The 21,488-nt window shown below is 42.6% G+C and overlaps 1 protein-coding gene across 10 annotated transcripts in view; it reads right to left on the reverse strand.

The window, feature by feature from the left end:
• Positions 1 to 21,488, reverse strand: part of LOC119654275 (potassium channel subfamily T member 2) — a 766,604-nt gene that overhangs the window by 58,369 nt on the left and 686,747 nt on the right. For all 10 annotated transcript variants that reach the window (XM_038059612.1, XM_038059632.1, XM_038059605.1 and 7 more), the window contains one exon: positions 16,969 to 17,074. In XM_038059612.1, coding sequence (XP_037915540.1) covers positions 16,969 to 17,074 — 106 coding nt within the window. The remainder of the gene's footprint in view (positions 1 to 16,968; positions 17,075 to 21,488) is intronic.

Genomic DNA, 21,488 nt, shown 5'->3' on the forward strand with positions numbered 1-21,488 from the left:
AGTATAATTCCAGGTGCTCATTCTCATATCAGATATTGAAATCGGGTTAATCGAATTCTGTACCTTTCGTGGTGAGACATGACGATCGATAAGGATTTTACGCCTTTGATGTACGTTTTATGTCACGTGATAAGTGCAGCATTGATGTAGAAATATATTTTATAGGAGTATTTGATGTTTTTCCAAGAATGTTTAAAATTTATTGAGCAATAGCACATTATAATGAATGTTATTGATCTGTTGAAGTTTACTCAATTTGCTATAAAATTGGAATGAGCGTGGAAAGTTGAGAGAGCAGTTGAAAGGTTTACGTCACCCATGGCAAGAAACGTTTATATGTAGCAGCCATTTTCTAGGTTAATTTTACTCCGTTACTTGCTGATGCTTTTTGCTGCTTGCACACTTAAATTGAAAAGTAATAGGCATCTTGGGTTGTATAATTGTCCAGTTATCTAACAGAAAGAAGTTAATTTAATTCAGTGATCGACTCCTGGTGCACCATCTTATCCCTATCATCGATTGCGGATAAGGACTTGTGAATATCGCAAGTTTATCTTGTACATCCTTTGAGCTCTTCCTTTTTGTGGGAGTGAACGTAGTAGTGAGCAAATCGGTGTTCCTATTGGATACACTGCAGCGGGCTTATACTGTGCTTCAGGGACTCCCCTCCAGATACCCCAAGCTCAGACCTTGTAATAAGCAAACGAATCAGCTCAAAATATGTCGCTGGAATGCAACCCGCAGCATCATCTCTAGGGTGTAGGCCTGCCTCAATAAAGAACTCCAGACATCACGGTTTTGCGCCGTGGTCCACGAATTCGATATCCCTAAAAGCTGTCTGGCATCCTGATCTACGCCATCGCTCCATCTCAGGCAGCGTCTACCTCGTCTTCTTTTTCTACCATAGGTATTGCCCTTATAAACTTTCCGGGCTGCATCATCCTCATCCATTATTATTATTATTCTGTTAAGGGAAAGTCGCACCGCGTCCTTGAAGAACTATTGTGCCCCTTTTACTGGTTATAGTGTACCTCATCCATACGGATTAAGTGACCCGCCCACCGTAACTTATTGACCCGGATTTTATCCACAACCGGACGGTCATGGTATCGCTCATAGATTTTGTCGTTATGTAGGCTCCGGAATCGCCCATCCTAATGTAGGAGGCCAAAAATTCTTCGGAGGATTCTTCTCTCGAATGCGACCAAAAGTTCCCAATCTTTCTTGTTAAGATCCCAAGTTTCCGAGGAATACATGAGGACTGGCAAGATCATTGTCTTGACCCTATGGTAGGACATTTCGAGGGGAACAGTTTTTGTAAGCTGAAATAGGCTCTATTAGCTGACAACAACCGTGCGCGGCTTTCATCATCGTAGCTGTTATCGGTTGTGATTTTCGACCCTAGATAGGAGAAATTATCAATGATCTCAAAGTTGTATTCTCCTATCTTTATTCTTCCGTTGGTTGGTTGGTTTTCGGTGCTGACGTTGCCACCATATACTTCGTATTGCCTGCATTGATGTGCAGCACAAGATCTCGCGCCCATCACCGCCTATTCGATCTGGATGAAGGCACTTTGTACGTCTCGGGTCGTTCTTCCTATGATGTCGATATCGTCAGCATAGGCCAGTAGTTGGGTGGACTTAAGAGGATCGTACCTCTTGCATTTACCTCAGCATCACGGATCATTTTCTCGAGGGTCAGGTTAAAGAGGACGCATGATAGGGCACCCAATTGTAGTAGACCGTTATTGATGTCGAATGGTCTTGAGAGTGATCGTACATTGGTTAGGGTCAGCCTAGTTGGTCTTATCAATTCCGTCGGGATACCGAATTCTCTCATGGCCGTGTACAGTTTTACCTTGGCTATGCTGTCATAGGCGGCTTTAAAGTCGATGAATAGATCGTGCAACTGATGGCATATTCCAACAGTTTTTCCATCGCTTGCCGCACAGAGAAAATCTGATCTCTTGCTGATTTGCTGGAGTGAAGCCTCTTTGGTATGGGCCAATGATGTTCTGCGCGTATGGGACTATCCGGCCTAGCAAGATTCAGGAGAATTTGTTATAGATGGTACTCAGCAACGTGATACCTCTATAATTGCTGCATTGCGTGATATTCTGGTTGTTCAGTAGTTCATCAAAGTACTCAACTCGTCGCTCCATATGCTCATTTGTCTCGGCAGGATGAACATGGAGGTGTGAAGGTGGCTTCATCCTGGTTGGTTGGTTGGTAAAACTTGCGCGCCTGGTGTGGTTGCTCCCTGTACTTGTCGAGTTAACGCTCACGTGATTGTCAGAGGGGATTCTGGGTGGTGTTGTTATTCGAGCTTGGAGCACCATTCCAACGAGATAGTGATCCGAGTCTATATTGGCCCCCCTATATGTTCTAACATTCATCAAGGCGGAGAGGTGGCGGCGTTCGATCGATACGTAGTCAATTTGGTTGAAAGTTATCCCGTCCGGATGTTTGTGGACGGCTTTCCGCGGAAATCAGGTACTTCCCACAACCATTTCGTGTGACATTGGTAATTGAATAATCCGCAGTCCGTTATCATTTGTATTTTGGTGTAAACTATGGGAGCCAACATATCGCCAGAATACGGGCTCCTTCCCGCAACAGTCGGAATAAACTGGAAACCCACCTCGTGCGAAATTCATCCCACCCGTAAAAATAATTTTCAAATTGAAGAACATTATTTCTACGACATTAAGTATCCGGAAAGGAAAGCCCATGAGAGTACTGGGACAGCTTATGTATCCTGCATTAAGCATTATCTTCTAGAAGATTACTACAAAGACTACTTCCAAGCGACTTCAATCCGATTACTGGAATAGTCCAGCGAGGTAACCTATAATGGGATCTATTGTCCTCCAAACTTACTTTCCAAACATTCGGAGAATTTTCAATACTCTGGGGAACAGATTTGTTACCATTGTGGACTTTAATGTTCAACACACTCATTGTGGATCCAGACTGATAACTTCCAAAGGAAAGCAGTTGTGGGACATGCTAACCCGAGATACTGGATGAGACGTCGTTTCTTTTCGAAAAGGGCCCATTTATTGGTCAGTAGATCGATGAAAAATCCCGGATTTGGTTGACTTTCATGTTACCAAAAATGTGAAGTGTGAGTTGATAACGCACGCCAATACTAAGGAATAGAGGCGGGAACCAGCTCATAGCTAAAATAAAAAGCTCAAGCGCCAATCTTAAGGAAAATAGTATTATACATCGAATAGGATACTACAGCTGGCAAAACGCAAGTTGAAAAGAATGAAGGCGCACAGGTCTTAGAGATCTTGGAGTTTGTAACTTAAAAAGAAAAACAACTGGCCTGCGCATGTCGTTCGCTCCTCGAAAAAGGTTGATCGTCTACTATATCAACTGACTTTTCACTGTGGGAAGTTGACAAACAGATGAAGAGATGAACGGAAAAGACGATTAAACTCCCCAAAGTGTCTATGGGCTCGCTAAAGAAAAGCTTTTCATTTTGAGCCAAGAAAGTTACTGGAATCATTAAAGAAAGTTCCAGAACATGACGTCGACATGCCAAAAATGTTGAAAGAACTTGCTGAGATGGCAATCATCATATTCGATACAATTCTATCTTTCGTCATTAACAACAGTTGCATGGAATTTTTTCTCTTGGAAAGAAAGTTTAGGGTAAAATACAAAAGCTCCAGGTCTCATGATTGCCACTTTCAAGGTGCAGTACCCCAAGGCAGATCAACATTTGCTGATAATATCAACATTTTGGATACCCACTCCGATTTTTAGGTTGCACAAAAGAGTCTACAAATCCACTTAGGACGAATTGAAAAATGACTATCAAAATGGAGAGGCGACAAAACTGCGCTATGGTCTCTGTCAATAGTGTATGAACCCTTAACAGATAGCAGTAAATTATCTCGATATGCACCTGCATAGACAACCAATGTGGCCAATAGGGCCGCAATATAAAGCTCAGAACAAGAAACTATTGACTTCTAAATAAAACTCTAGGCTGGAGCTCGAGTACAAAGGCCTCTATAAAGGAGCCATAATGTTAACATGGATACCGCTCTGGAGTTCAGCGTGAACGTCTAATTCCCAATTGCTACGTAGCACTCAGTCCAGGATACTTGGAATGATCACTGGCACACTTCGGTATGTAAAAATTGTAAGCATCCATATCGACTTCAACATTTCAACAAGAAGAAGGGAGATCTCATTCGAGGATGAATTATAAAAGAGAATTAGTTTCCCAACCCGTTAGCTAGGAGACTAAGTAGCCTAATATCAGCCGATTAAGAGAATTGAGTTTGATGGAAAATACATGAAAGGCTGCAACAAAACCTTATGTAGAGACGTACTAATTTTATTTTGTAAACAATGTATTTTATAACATTAACGAGGAATACATCTTAAGCTTAGTTGTGAGATTCAAAAACAAGTTTCTATTATAGAAACATGTAAGTTAATTAATATGCCTTCATGGAAACATGAAGGCGTTCATAAGCACTAGAGTAGTCGTGATGTTGTCAGCCACCATACGCGGCATAAGATTTCGATACAAATTTATCTGTCATACGTCGTATAGACATCGACTCCGTGACGTGCTTATAATCCATTTCTCTAAATTAAGTCATGTTCGGGACCAGGACTGAGTGACATTGGAAAATATTCAACTTGCCTCGCCAACTAGATAACAAACTTTGCAGGATACTCCACTTGAGCTCAGTGCAGAGTTATCGATGCAGCGAACTAACCAAAGAATCATTTCGAATACTCCAGTTGTTGTCCAATACGAACCCAGTAGTCAAGAGCAACTCAGTAGTTGGGGACGCTGACCCAATTAATACTGAGGTTTTGATGCCATTCTATGTTGCATGCGCAAAATTTACCGCGACTCTCCTAGATGCTAGCCCAAAAAGCAAGAAAATCATTGCCGCCATTCCGTTAATAGAATTTGGTTACATAGGTGCGACATACGTTCATAGCTGCATCTACTTTGCGTCAGCCGCTGTTATCAATATCTTGGAACAAATAGCAAAGATTTACGTAGGAGAACTTTATTGTTCTGGAAATTTCGACTCAATAAAAGAGTCGCAAAATTGATACATAAATGTGTTTTGAATAGCATTGGAAATTACCATTTTTTAAGTTATATGATAATCTTAAATCTGAACTCTTCACGGTACTGAAACAGAAACTTGCCGAATGTTTCTACCACATCCACAGGTATTAAGATGTCGGGAAACCGGAAGCTAGACGCTTCAGGTATGAAAGGTTTTGTGTATTTCTTTTATAAAGAGATTTGAGTGTGCATTTGTCCCATTAGCATGTAGCACGTAAAATATGCATATATGATGTGAAAATAGCCGCTTTCAAGTGATACTGACATTCATAGTCTTGAATTTGCAGAGGAGCGACAGATTTGACCTAATATAACTTCGTTAGTAATAGTGAAATTTTCACCAAATTTGGCAGGATCATGATCTATACTGTAGTCTACATTGCTGCAAAAGTTTGTAATTCTAGGGTGAACTTAGGGGGGATTTTCCTGTCAATTACTAAAAATTATAGTAATATACTATTATTAACTTTATTTGAACAGGTATCGATATGGAGGGTATTTCGGAGCCTAGGCACTATATAGTGGCAGCCCCCTGATTTTTTCCAGATTTTTTGGCTGGGTAGTTCCTGAGAATGGGTTCGTTAAAAAAATTACCACGTTCAACCCCCCGCACTCCCCACCTTTTCAACAAAAGTAAAAACTAAGACCGGCTTCGAAAAGTACTAACCGAGACCTTTAATTTGATACCCCACATGACTATATTTGATGAAAAAAAAATGTACACCCCCCTTTTGCATGTATGGGGATCCCCCCTTAAATCCATCGTAAAAGGATGTAGCTCACTATATACGTGAGCGTTCACAGTTCCCACCTTTCTACCAAATTTGGTGTCAATCGCTGTAACCGTCTCCGAGAAAAATGCGTGTGACGGACAGACAGGCAGACAGACAGACAGACGGACAGACAGACAGAGTCTACAGCGAAGGAAGGAGAATACCTTGTTCTTCTAAAACTGAAAATGACTTTATAAAAATCTTACCAACTTAAACCCGGAAAGTGGCTTCAATCTGGATCAGGCGGGCGATAAATAATCACATCCCGAAGAAACAAGGTGTTTCTTGCTTCTTAAAATGTCGAAAAATTGCTTGTCCTTCCAACATCCCTGTAGGGAATAGCTAAAATCATTACCGTAACTATTCCCCGAAAAACGAATATCACCCATATTACATTGACTTTAAACCGTCCTTTGATCTCATATCACATTCGCGGCTACTGGAACTTTCACATTTGTAGAAAATCAATCCAAATGTGGTATTTCTCCTGCGAACAATGATAACAAGTCGGGAAACCGGAAGCTGGACGCTTCAGGTACGAAAGGTTTTGTGTATTTCTTAGTACGTAGCACGTAATATATGCATATGTCCACTTTCGGGTAATATTGACATTGATAGTCTTCAATTTTCAAAGAAGCAACAACTTCGACGTATTATAAATTTGTTAGTAATAGTGCGATTTCCATCAAACTTGGTATGATCATGCTCTACATTATAACCTACATCACTGCAGAATTTTGTGCCGCTGGGATGAACTTAAGGGGGGTTTCCAGCCAATTACAAAAAATTATAGTATTATACTATTATTAACTTTCTTTGAACAGATATCGGTATGAAAGGTATTTCGGAGCCAAGGCACCATATAGTGGCAGCATCCTATTTTTTTTAGGTTTTTCGGTTTGGTAGTTTCTGAGAATGGCCCCCTTAAAGAAATGATCACTTTCAACCCCCCGCACTCCCCACGTTTCCAGGAAATGTCAAAACTAACAGCGGCTTCGGAAAGTACTAATCGAGACCTTTCATTTGATACCCCACATGACTATATTTGATGAAAAAAAAGTGTTCACCCCCCTTTTGCATGTATGGGGACACCCCCTCAAATTCGACATAAAAGGATGTAACTCACTGTAGCGTGAGTGTTCACAATTCCCACCTTTCTACCAAATTTGGTGCCAATCGCTATAACCGTTTCCAAGAAAAATGCGTGTGACGGACAGACAGACAGACAGACAGACAGACAGACAGACAGACTGGAGCGGAAGTGTATTGCGAACGCTCGCAAATCAAGAAGGAAAAAAAGGCAAAGGAACTCAGTGAAAATTGTGAATTAAACTGCCCGAAGGTGAAAAGTGCGGGAGTAGTTAAAGGTGAAGTGAGATCGGTGGCGTTTCTTACGTGAAACTTATTTAAATAAGTTTTATCTTCCCTTTGTTCTCTTCTCCGCTGAACCGGTCATTTGAGTTGCCGTTTATGAAATATATCGGCGGGTGTTAGCTGGTAATGTCCAGTAACTAATATTGAAAAAGGACATACGGCGTCGAGGACAGACTAGTGGGAGCGCGCGTGCTCGCGGACCGGGCGGACTTGGTTCAATCACGTAAGGGAGATCTTTTTTTTTTTTTTTTTTTTTTTCTATTTTTGCTTTTTTTATTCACAAAATAATAAAAAAAAAAAAAAATTTGTTTTCAATTTAACCGAACCAACACGGCGGAACGCTTAATGGTTAATGTTTGCTGATCGAAGTGGGAACAGGTTGGAGTTTGGCTCTTCCCCTTTATTTATTTATTTCTCTCGCTGAATGCTGAATTGGACATTCAAGGCGCTCGTACTGAATGCGAGTAGAAAGTGCAATTATTGTCTGGACTAATCCACATAAAGTGTAATTTTGAGGCAAGAGTGCGTAGCTTGCTGACAGCACGCTTGCTTCGCGTTACTCGTGATCTGGGGTCGATTCTCGTTTCGACCGCGGGAGGTTTTGCTTTTATATATTATACTATAACAAATAAATTTTTAAATTTCCAATTAAGCGGTTGGTGAGTGAAGCCCGAGTTCCATCCCCACTTAAAGCGGACAAGTTTTTATAAACTACACTATTATAATTTCACTTTTTTTGAGTTAAATTACTGTAAGCAGTGGAGGAAGCGGAGGACTCCGGTGGGCTTCCCACTAGCAAAATGGCTAGTGGGGAGTCTCCACTGTTACCTTCTAGCGCGAATGATCCCTTCAAGCGGAGCGCAAAATTAGTGAGATCACCAGCAGCGAATTCGACGGAAAAACGCATGTTGGGCCCTAAGAGTAGCAGCAGTGTAGTTACTGCTGAAGCCGAGGGTGACGCATTTACGAAGCTGGGATCGATGATTAATAATCTAATGGAGTACGTTAACCAACGCAATAATGTACACCACGCGATAAAGGATCAGGTGCGTTCTATTAGGGCCACATACTTCAAGGTCAAAGAGGACCTGAAAGCACGGGCAGAAGCAACAGTGCCGATAAGCCAACAAAAAGCGATGGTTGCCGTAGCAACCCAAACCACGCAGAAGACATCTCTTCCCAAAAAGCTCTTTGGCAAAGAACTCTTCCAAAGTGAAAAGGATATCTCGGAAATTCGGAACAAACGATTAAGAGACCCAAATGAAGAAGTGCTATCTCCCCAACGAACAGCAAAAAGGAAAAAGGAGAAACAGATGCCGGTGCAACCTGGGAATGACGGAAGATTATCTGGGCATACGGAAAAGGCCACTAACAGCGCCGAAGACACGTGGACTAAGGTAGGACCTAAGAAGAAGCTGCAAAAAAGAGCCAGGCCGGACGCGCTGATAATAACAAAAACCAGCGAGTTGACGTACGCGGAAATCCTACGCAAGGTTAAAGCAGATGCCTCCTTGACGGATCTGAGTGCAAATGTCACGCGGATAAGACGAACACAGAAAGGCGACCTGTTGTTCGAACTTAAAACCGGTGATGACGGAGGCGAAAACCTACGGAAGAAAATTGAAGCATCACTAGGTGAGGCTGCGGCGGTCAAAATGAGTAAGGATTCGGTGGTGATCGAATGCAAGGATTTGGATGAAGTCACCACAAAATCTGAGATCTGCGAGGCCTTGCAAACCCAATTGGGATTACAAACATTGAGCGAGTCTAATGTGCTACGACTTAGAAAAGCGTACGGTGACACGCAGATAGCGTCGATAAGTCTTCCTATTGAAGCAGCGAAAAAGGCGATTGCAGTGGGCAAGGTACGTATTGGATGGGTGGTCTGTCGGTTACGGGAACAGAGTCCAGTACATAAATGCTATAAGTGCTGGCAGGTTGGTCATATAGCGAAGGCGTGCACTAGCTCCCAAGACAGATCAAATCTGTGCCGCAAATGTGGAGAACAAGGCCATTTGGCAAAGGACTGCAACGGAATGCCCAAGTGCGTATTCTGTGTGGAAGCAAAAAGTAATGACAGCGCCCACATTGCAGGAAGCAGTAAATGCCCAGTGTTCAGAAAGGCGTTCATAAATAAAGCCAAATGAAGTTTATGCAACTCAATCTGAATCACTGTCGAGCGGCCCAAGACCTACTTTCCCAAAGCGTATTCGAGAACAACGTCGACGTTGCGATTGTATCTGAACAATACGAAAATCTGCATAGCGGAGTATGGATAGCAGACAAAACCAGTAAGGCGGCGATATGGAGCTGCGGAAGCCAAGCTATAGTAGATGCGAAAAGACATCCAGAAGACGGGTTCACCCGTGCCAAGATTGGAGGGATATATATCTATAGCTGCTACGCAGCACCGAGCCTCACAATAGAGGAATTCACGTCATTGCTGGAGAAACTATCCTTCAATGCAAGTCGCTACAACCCCAAAGTAATAGCCGGCGACTTCAACGCATGGGCAGAAGAATGGGGTAGCAGAGAAACCAACGCAAGAGGACGAATATTGCTGGAGACATTCTCGCGCTTGAACGTGGTACTTGCCAACTCTGGGGGAGCCAACACATTCCGAAGGGGAGAATTGCAATCGGTGGTAGACCTCACCTTCGTCAGTGATACCTTAATCAGAGACTTGGAGTGGCGTGTCAGCGAGGAGTACACACACAGCGATCATCAGGCTATCATCTTTCAAACCTCGCAAAGGAATAATTTGAAGCCATTAACACGAATAACGATGAGCTGGGTAACTAAGAAATTCGACGCAGAAATGTTCAAGGAGGTACTTCTGGAAGATACATTGCTATCGGGAAGCGCACAAAACAAAGTTTCACAGGTCGTGGAAAAATTGCAGCGGGCATGCGATGCCGCTATGCCTCGACGTAGCACTTTCCGAAGACGAAATCCTAATTTTTGGTGGAATTCCGAAATTGAGGAATGCCGGAAAAAGTGTCTCAAAGCTAGGAGGCGCTCCCAGCGCAGAAGAAACCGACCTGAGTTCGAGGAGCTACACGTGCAATATAAAGATGCGAGGAAAAAATTGCAAGTAGCTATCGCAAGGAGCAAATCCGAACATTTCAAGCGGATGTGTACTGAAGCTGATTCTGACCCATGGGGTGGCGCATATAGGTCAGTGATGTCATCACTAAAAGGCGAGCGCTCCCCACCGATTACTTGCCCAGAGTTGTTGCAGAATATAGTGAAAACTCTATTCCCAGTGGATCTGAATGGTACAAGTTTGCCTGCAGTACAGTTAAATCCCGACGAAGTTCCGATAGTGGAAAATGAGGAGGTTCTAGACGCAGCAAAAAGATTGATTGAAAAAAAGACTCCAGGACCGGATGGAATCCCTAACATTGCCCTGAAGGTAGCCGCCAGGACAGCACCAGGTATGTTTGCCCAAGTTTTCACGGCATGCCTTAGGGAAGGAGAATTCCCCGAGCAATGGAAGGTACAAAAGCTAATACTCATTCCGAAGGCAGGTAAACCATTGGGTGACCCCTCCTCTTATAGGCCGATATGTCTGGTCAATACCATTGGCAAACTTTTTGAACGAGTAATATATAACAGACTGCTCGCTGTTGCGGAAAAGGAAGGAGGCCTTTCCGACAAACAACTCGGATTTCGTAAGGCAAAATCAACTGTCGACGCAATCAGCATGCTGACTGGCTTGGCTCAGGCTGCAATAGAAGAAGGAAAATGCTGTGCAGTAATAACCCTCGACGTAAAAAATGCGTTCAATAGTGCAAAATGGAATAAAATCATCGAGGCACTCGAAAAGATACAAGCCCCGAAGTACATTGTACGCATTGTGGTCGAGTTTCTCCTTGGGAGAAGACTTTACTGCGACTCGGACGATGGGCTAAAAATATTCCCGACAACTTGCGGAGTGCCACAGGGTTCTGTCCTGGGTCCCTTGCTGTGGCTAGTTATGTACGATGGAGTGTTGACGCTACGCCTACCGGACAACGTGACAACTATTGGCTTCGCCGATGATATCGGAATAACGGTGGTCGCAAAGCACCAAGACGAGATCGAGATCTATGCAAATGAAGCGATATGGGAGATCAATTCCTGGTTGAGAAATTCTGGCCTTTCACTTGCCGAGCATAAAACAGAAGTAGTTCTCATTAGCAAGAGAAGAAAGAACACAACTGTGAAAATCAAAGTTGGCGGAAAAACAATTTACTCCCAACCATCGCTCAAATACTTGGGAGTAATTATTGACAGAAGACTCAACTTCAAAAGACACATTGAGTACGCCGCAACTAAAGCGTCTTCCATCGCTACAACGATCTCGAGGATACTACCGAACATTGGTGGGCCAAGACAAAGTCGACGTCTTCTGCTCTTCAGGGTAGTCAGCTCCGTGCTACTCTACGCAGCTCCAGTTTGGGCAACTGCTCTGAATAACAAAGTGAACTGCCGAAAATTGGGAATGGCATATCGATTAAGTGCACTCCGGGTATGCAGTGCATATCGGACAACATCAGGAGAAGCGGCATATGTACTAGCAGGGATGCTCCCCATAGACATCTTGGCGAAGGAAAGTCGGCGACTCTACGACAAAACGTATGCAGCTGGAGAGTCTAGCGCATTTCGACGGCAGCTGGCACGGTGGGAATCTATCGAACGGTGGCAACAGCGATGGGACGAGTCCCAAACTGGTCGTTGGACATACCGCATCATTCCGGATATTCGGAGATGGTTTGAACGAAACCATGGGGAATTAAGCCACGAGTTAACACAATTCTTGAGTGGACATGGAGGTTATCGTGCCTATTTACATCGATTTGGTCACGACGAATCACCATGCTGCCCAAGATGTGGTAACGTGGCTGAGAATGCGGAGCATGTCATATTTGATTGCCCCAGGTTCACCGCGCACCGAGCAAGAATGGAAGCGGTCGCAGACAGGCGTTTAACACCCGAAAACATTGTGGAGTTTATGCTGGAGTCAACGGATGCCTGGAACCAGGTTGTAAGGGAACTGCAAGCTATTCACCAACAGCTTAGGCAGGAAGAACTACGACGAAAACAAGGAAGGGAGAGAACCATAATGAGCCGCAGTTAAAAGCTGATCCAGCCCCGCGATGCAATACTTGATAGGAGTTCCGTGGGGAGAGTGGAATGAGAAGGAGGTGGTTTTAGTGAGTAGAAGTCTCACATAACTGCGTGGCAGGAGCCAGCAGTAGGTTTTGAACCTTTCCACCTTCCAACGCCGAAAAAAAAAAAAAAAAGACAGACAGACAGACAGACGGACAGGTAGACAGACAGACAGACAGACAGACGGTAAACCGATTTTAATAAGGTTTTGTGTTTACACAAAACCTTAAAAATTGGAGCACGAAGCCATCCGCATGCTTATCATTATCAAAAGAGATGCCAATCAACCGCAGAATTCATCAACACGACTCTAATTCCGTCGTAGTTTCATTTGAAATCGAATCTATTGTCCCATTTTTGCTTGCTTCGAAAACCAATTCGAACTTACTGGGCTAGAAGAGTCAGCCGTGAAAACACTTAGGAAAGCTTACAGTGGAACAAAAGCGCCATCATTAATGTTAGGGGCTAGGTGTCACTGAAACGGCGCTTTATATGTCTTGCTACGTTTCGCGAAGACCTGTATCAGTGTAGTTGACAGCTCGAAGAAAAGCAGGAATTCCGGAACGGGGACCACATCCAGCAAGAACTGTGGGGTTAACCCAAATTGCCTACTGTGCAGAAGGAAGGGGAAGTCAACCACCGTCACATTGCAGGCACCAGTAGGTGCCTGGAAGACAGGAGAGAATCACAGATGGGGTTGATACAAACCAACCTCAGCTACCGCCAGGCCACATTGAAATCACGGTGCTGACATTTGGGTCAAGGATGAATGGAGCCAAGCAGTCCTATGGGGTTTCGCAGAATAAACAGTCCAGGAATTAAAAGAACGCCCGTGGAAGGGATTCACCAACGCGAAAGTGAGAGGAAATCACATATATGGCTGCTATGCTCCAGTGGTACAGATGCCAAGTATGAACAGATGCTGAGCGCTCTGGGTTTTGATGCAATACGACGTTAGCCGATAGTCATAGCAGGCGATTTAAATCATGGCCTCTTGAATGGGGCAGTGGGACAACGAATGTAATAGGTCATGTTTCGCTCGAAGCATTCGTGAAGCAAGACGTATTCCTCGCGAATGTTGAGACTTCATTCCCTTTCAGAGGAAAGTGGCCAGGGGTTGTTGGCAATTCGCCTGGAGATCAAGGCTAAATCGAACTCGAAAAAGAGCTCTCGCAGAATACAGGGTAGAGTGGAAATTTTCGAATGAAAGACATTCTCGGTGACGATCGAGGCGAACATAGTATGGAATGATACGTTCATAGTAAAAGGCACCCAATTCACTAAGTGGGTGACGAAAGCATGCGATGCTACTATAACGAGAGGGTGATCGTTTCTCCGTAGACTACCAAACAACAATAAAAACGCTACTAAGCGAAGCGCATGTTTTCGAGCAATGAGACTTTATTCGAGGCTGGGGGGAAGCTGGGTATCGACGATCGAGAGGAGACACAGCCAACTGCAAGGCCGTGTAAGAGAGCCGATCTGCTATAGCAAAAAGAACGGCTTTAAACAGATGTGCGGAAATTTCGATAGAAATTCTTAGGGTTGGGGCTTACAGTGTGGTAATGAAAAGGTGGCAACACAGGTGACCTGCCCACACCTTCTAAAAGAAATCATTCCTCAAGATTTCTCCAAATTTCAGTAATTTTCTTGGCGCCCAGGGGCAACAACCTATATACTATTTTGTAGCTCAGACCTTTTCCCAATAGTAGTGATCACGAATTAAGCTCCTTTTCTTGAAATTCTCAATATTAAGAAAGATATAAGCGTTTTTTTCACCACTAAAATAGGGGAAACGATGGTCTACTTCAAAGGATGTGTGGTACCTTCAGTTACTGAGGATGAGCTGTGGGAAATTAGGAGGAGGATCCATATTGACACAGCAATTAGGTCTCCGCGTTGGATAACAATCCTAACAGAGCTTTGAAACTGGCAGTGAGGACTAGGGTCGACTTTTTCGCCAACACAAAGAAGGAATCTTCCCTGCTCAGTAGAAAAGGGAAATCCAACATCATATCGCCTAATGGAGTGAATGAGAAAACGGAAGTGGTTTTAATAACGAACCGTAGAAAGATTAACATTATTTAAGTGGAAGTCGGTGGGCATATGGTGGTCTCTAAAGCAGCTATGAAATACGTGGGGTGGATAATTGACACCAAAATCAGCTTTAGGGAGCACCTAGGGTGTGCATACCAATCGGGAGTTAGCGTCACCACGGCACTTTCTCAAACTCTTAAAGAAAAAGGTTTGCAGCGCTTTAAGAATTACGTCAGCTGAAGCAGTACTGGTGTAGCGGGCATAATTCCAGTCGACAGAAATGAGTGTGATGTACCATGCAAGACGTATGGAAGGCTCATAGAAATCAGAAAGTAGCAAGTTCAGAATCATACAGTCGCTGGCAACGTAGATAGGACGAGTTCAAATGGTTCAAATGGTCGGTGGAGGCACAGGTTCATTTCCAACTTTAGCGTGTGGACTAACGGAACTTCAACAACTTTCACATTACCTAGTTACTCACGGAATACGGTCGTTGCTACAGGCAGTATCTGCACCACTGTATGGTTCGCCAAATTGTCCTGTATCGAGTGGCATATCGGAGGATGTAGAGATTTTGAGGTTTCACTAACCCAGATTTATGATGGAGAGAAGGAACCTGAACCACGCACTGGATAGGAGCGTGAGTTCAGATAATGGAATTGTGGACATATTGAGGTCGAAGGAGAACTATACTCTGATTTCTTCGGCAACTGCTGATGGAAGTAAGGAGGAGGAATACTCAAAGGACAAGAAGCACGAGTTTCTATAGGGAAATCTACTCCGAGAAGTAATACCTAAATGGTGGTTCCGCGAAGCTAGAGCTAGGGAGACCGTGAGTTGGTTTTGTGGGTGTAAATACGCTCTAGCTTTGATAACGTGACTTCTTAAGATATTTATATCTCCGTGTACATAATCACATTTGCTGAGAAAATATGTAAGATAATCTCCACTATTTTCATAAGTCGAATAGTTGAGAGTATCAGAGGCGCATACCAAGGAAGATTCATTTCAGGCAGATCAATAACAGTGTCCGAATAGCTCAGTGGTTAGAGCACTGGGTTGTCACACGGAAGGCCGCGGTTCAAATCTCACTGAGTCAAATCAGGGTAATAATCTCGGGCGAGCGCAATGCTGACCACATTGCCTTCTACAGTATACTGTGGTGTACCGTTACGGTCTTGAATGAAGTGCTCTAACACACTTCAAGGCCCTGATCCAATATGGATTGTTGCGCCAACGATTATTATTATTATTAATAACAGATTAGGCTCTTCCTCTGCGTTGGTTCATGGAAAAATTGTTGGAATAGATTTAAGGTACTTATCAAAGAATTCATTATCGTGATAAAACTGATAAGATTGATTAACCTTTCCCTTACTAAATACATAAAGCAGCAGGATTACTCTCGAGGGATGCTCAGTCAAGCATTCTTTTAACCAGGAACTGGGAAACGTGATCCATAACGTTTAAATGAATGAATGAATGCACTATCCTCATCAAATCCATTCAAGTACTTGTCTATGCTGACGTTATTGGCATAGTAAAAAAGATGCACATCTTTCTACATCCAGATTGTTGGTTGCATAATAATCAGCAATGAAGATAGGGTAGGATAGGATAATCCAAAATGTGAACTGATAACAGTTGTAATGATGAAATCAGTACAGAACAGAGCCTACTTTAGCTTACAAAAACTTTTTCATCCGAAACGTCTTGCCATAAGGATAAAGTTCTTACCGTACAAGAGAATGATCTTGTAGAAAAAGAAGGCAATGTGAACCTTCAATGGACCTGAAATGGAATGATGGCGCAGGCCACAACGCCAAGTAGTTGCTAGAGATATCCAACTGGTGGAATTGGGTGCAAAACCGGTATGTATGCAGTATTTGACTGAAATAATCGTAAAATGATTGATTGATAATCATTATTGCGGCCGTTGTGCTAGGTGCTTCTCTGCGCACCTAAATAAAAAGAAAATGACACTTCATAGCTGCGCCAAACTTGAGTGCTCTAGAAAAGTGTGCGAATACTTTGGCAGGAACTACGTTGAGCCATCGTATGATAATTAATCCTAGTTGAGTGCCCGTCAGTTGTCCAAAGAAATGGAAACAAGTGTGACTTTGCCAGATTTTGATGACTTAGCCAGACAGGCCAGAATCACAGTGCAAAAATTGAATATTTATGTATTCTGTTGGGTGTTAGATACATAGGAGATTGATAGATAGACATGTGTTAGTTAAACTGCGCTCCTCTTCATAAGGTTGCTTGAAACTCTCTAATGAATTCACTTTAAACGGACACATTTCCCGAGAGTAGACGTTTCAGAAAATCGACGGTTTACTTTTCAAGTACGATAGAATGAACACGACACAATTACATGGTCGTGAATGCTATAGAAAGCCAATAAAAGTATGAAAACCTTGCGCTTACTTACCTGTTCTTGCAAAAATTTGAATATAATAAAAACGCGATAAACACGAAATCTTTCAGATGTAGCATTGAAAATTCTCACCTGAGCAAGTTGTAAACAGCAAAGTGGCTTCTTCTCCTTGAGCAAGTAACACAGCGTTGGACTGACTCCAATGAAAGGCGACACAGGTGGGAATCCTTTCACGATTCTGTTAAGATAAACATTTGTTATTTCAAGTTGGAGACATTTTTTTGTTTGTTCATTTTCTCGAATCTCTCCTAGTTTGCTTTCTGATGTAGAAGTCTGATAATTTTCCTGCTCAAATATATAACGACTAATCAAACCATGTAACGTTACAATCAAAGAAACAGTGCATAGGAACGTCAAGATAGGAAACGAATGCAAAGGGGCCTGGGAACTGAAGTTCGTGACTGGTATCAATTAAAATGAAACATGCATAAAAGACCCACACGACGGAACATAGAAAAAAACTATTAATGGGTAAACTTACTTCAACACATATTGTGCTGTGTTTTCCAATGAAATGTTAAATATATTCATTGCCTTTTTCTACATACTCGTACATGGTAGGATACATGATGTGGTTGCCCTTGAGGGAAAACGCAATTGTGACCAATACAGAGACGAGGATTCTTAGCAGAAAAACTGGCATTCACCATCAAAGCACTTTATTTTCAACTTGCAACATATAAAAGAATTGAAAACAAAGCCATTTCATTTACAACTTGTATTATGCATCATCAAGCGCATTGTCCTTTCTTGACTGTCGCAATAAATTTTGAAATGCAATTTAAGCCATTTAATAAACTGGCGAAGCTCATGAATACAACTTTTCACTGTCAAGGGGATATTTCCATTTGCACGTCGCGGTACACCCCAAGTCTGAAGGTTTTATTTCATGTTCATAAATTTTGTGGGCTTTGGGGAGTTGCTTGATGGAAATTGAAGGCTCACTTCAATTCACAAGTACGACGTCAACATACATATATATCACTTGGTTTAAAAGCAGTTACAAGAGCAAATGTCCTAGTGTAGAGGACTTGGTGAATATGACTAACGCGGAATGCCTTACTCATAAATTAGCTTTCAAATTGTGAGTCCTGCCAACAAAGCAAGTATCTGGTATCTTAGCGCGCAATCATTAGCCAATTTATGATTTGATAGGCTACATCTTTTCTGAAGCCGAGTGATATATAATAATGGGGATCATTTCTGTAGGTTCCGAACAATTCATTTATAGAGTCTCAGACTGAATTTTTAGTGCATAGAAGTATCCCCTTGATTAATAATTCTTCCAAAAAACGTAACCAATTAATTTGCTGCACTGAACGATAACCATTTTTAATGAAATTTTGAATTGATTAAACATACTGTTCTCTATGAGTTGTTTGTTGCTTGATTTACGTTTCATTTCATTTCGGGAACACTTACCGGGAGCAGTCTGCATGCCATGCAGGAGGTGGACAGTGGTTTGATGATGATGTTACCGATGTCGGTGTAGTTGTTGTAGGTTTTTGACTATCATTTGCCGTACTACAACAATGATTTGATTCATCTGAAGAGCTCATTACAAGCGAATAGGTACGTAATTGGGAAAAATTACCACTGAAGGCGCTACATTTACGATCGATCGGGGATAATACACACAGGTTATATAGGTTAAAGGATATCTGTTCGTTTTCACGAATTTTCCTTAAATTCAATTATAGTTTATACGGTAGATACACAGAAATCGAATTAAGCATGAAGCAAGTTTGATTCGAGCGCCGAGCTGAGCGTTTAAATGTTAGTTGGAAAAGGAATGCAAAGATAGCATGATGTTTAGCAAGAGAAGTCAATAAAGCATTTAAAAACGGGCGTAAAACGAATTTTGATTATAAAATAAAACCAATAGAATAAGTTTTAAAAAGGCAAGCAAATTGTCAGTGTTAGTGGAATTTAGGGAGATATTAGGAAATAATGTACACTCGTAACCATTTCCTCCCATTGTTTGTATTTGAATATAATTTTAATTTCCAAAAATTCATCCTTGTTAAAGAAATAACCTCTCACGCACCGTCAAAAAATACTAAAGATATTATGTTGCACACTTTAAATGATAATAATCTCAAACTCCGCCGTTGCCGGTCCGAAGTCCGGTTGTGAAAGGAATAGGGATGGATAGCTTCAGTCTGAATGACTGTATGCCACCGCAGCGTCTCAGGGGATAGGTGAGGAATATGCAGGAACTTTGCAGTTTTGCAGATTACTCACTGAGGAAGGTGTAACCACACCTAGTAGCTAGGTATAAAATGCAAATTCATCTAATGAGAGGAAGGGGAAAGTTCAGGTCCGGTATTGATAACCGGCGGAAGACGTCCGACTTGGCGACTGGGTCGGGCTCTCGTAATGGACAGCACGGCGTCGAAACCGCTAGTTGGGATCCTTTGCATAGACTAGGTATTCTCCCAGACTCTGTGCATATCCAGCAACTACAAGAATTCTATTTCAAATCAATGATAAGATTGCATTTCCACTGTATGCGGATATGTCGCTACTCTAATCACAATATCTTGTATATTATGGTGCAGTTGCGGCTGTCTGGTTGCGCGATCAGAAGATTTATTTTCGCCTTATTGGTTTGAGTGACCGAAAAGATCCACCGTGGGAAACTCGTCTGGAATGTCGACGTAACTCATTGAGTTAGGACATTTGTAGGCGGAGTCAAATCAGCACTGGCAACCCCAGCAGATATGCTGAAGTGTTCGCGGCCTTTCAACATCTGCCAATATCATTCGCCTTTTCCCAGGACAATCTGTGAAGAAAGTGAATTTAATAATATGCAATATTTCCTCTTTTTCGATTGGATGAAGTTCAATGAACTTCTTGGCAACAAAGTTCAGCTCCCTAGGCGATTAAGAAATAAGAAGAGTTCTTTGAAGAGACTTGTCCTTTTCCCGAGGTCAACGTGGTAAAATGGTTCCATGGTGGAGCCAAGAACAGGAGAAATTCAGGAAATCAACCACGCGAATTTTAAATCGTGCTTGCAAAAGCAATAAGAATGAAGACTGGCTAAACTTCCGGAACTCATAGCGTGAATATAAGAGGCTCCTAAAACGTTCGAAACGAAACTCTTTCAGAGCATATCGTGAGGAACTAAAAGGTGAAAAGGAGACTTCCAGGCTGGGCAGAGTCCTTAATAGAATGAGTCGGCAAAGTTGCACTTTCTTAGAAAACCGGATGGTACTTATACGAACTCCAGAGTTGTGTCTATACAGACTCTCTTGTATGTACACCACCCGGTCACAGAAGTGGGAAGAAGTGAATTGGCGGTTTTTGCAAACCCTTCAACACAAAGGTATTGTATGGTGAATTGCGACACTGCGAGAGCGGTTGATACCAATGAAAAGGGGAGAGCTGCTATACTATCATCTGAACACCAACAATAACAAAGCATCTGGCATGTATAGCATCTACCTAGCGATGCTAAAGGAATGTATAGAGCAATTAGAGCAACTTTTAAGAAATATTTTTCGAGGATGTCTTGCTCTGGGCTACGTGCCTTCCTCTTGGCAGAAGATACCAAAATCTGAGAAAGAGAGAAAGAACTTGATGCAAATCAGCTTAACATTATTTTTTTGAGCATCACATTCGCGAGAAGGCGCTAAGGTCGCACCCATTAAGTGAAAGCCAACATGCGTAAGCATGTTGGAAAATCCTGTGAGTCTGCTCTTCATTCTTTGGTTTCAAAGATAGAGAATGCAACTCTGAAGGGCGTGTATGCGAACGAGGTGTTCGTGGGCACTGAATGGGTTGTTAACTGCCCGCCTTTTCTAAAAGATCTGTGATGCCGCCCGAGAGCATGGTGTAGATGAAATTCTAATAAAGTGAATCTACGCTATGCTAACCCAGATATTGCTGTGTGCTGAAATGGGTGTTGATCGCTACCTAATGAAAGCGACGAAAGGCTGTCCTCAAGGAGATGTGCTACCGCAACTTCTATGAAGTATGCTGATCAACTCACTATGCGAATGTCAAAATCTGCCAATACACGTTCAAGCTTATACGGATGACGTTGCTGTGCTGGCTGTTGGTCGAGATGTCGGAATGGTGTGTAAAAATACACAATGCGCCGTTGATTTGATTGACAGTTGGTGTCTCAGACATGGGCTTTCAGTAAATCCAAATAAAGGGACAATGGTATTTACAAAAAGGAGGAAACTGAATGGACTTTGCTTTCAGAGATAGGGGGAACAACCCTTCAGCTCTCCGAAGAAGTGGAATATCTGGGAGTAATGCTAGACAGCAAGCTTCTTTGAAACAAACATGTAGAGATAAAGATAAAACGAGCTCTCACAGCTTATGGGCTGTATAGACGGACCTTTGCCTCGACATGGGGACTTAGGCCTCCGGTAGTAATGTGGATATGTGTTCCTATCATTAGGCCGACATTTGCTTATGCATCCGTAGTGTGGTTGGTTCAGGCGATGCAAAAGAATTTTCGCTGTAAACTAGTCACACTGCAAAGAACTGTGTGTCTGGGTATCACCGGTGCCATGAGAACCACATTCGGCGCACCTCTGAATACATTCCTCAGTTTGCAGCGGTTGAAGGTCAGACGC

This window comes from Hermetia illucens, chromosome 1, assembly GCF_905115235.1.
Source record: "Hermetia illucens chromosome 1, iHerIll2.2.curated.20191125, whole genome shotgun sequence".
Taxonomy (NCBI): Eukaryota; Metazoa; Arthropoda; class Insecta; order Diptera; family Stratiomyidae; genus Hermetia; species Hermetia illucens.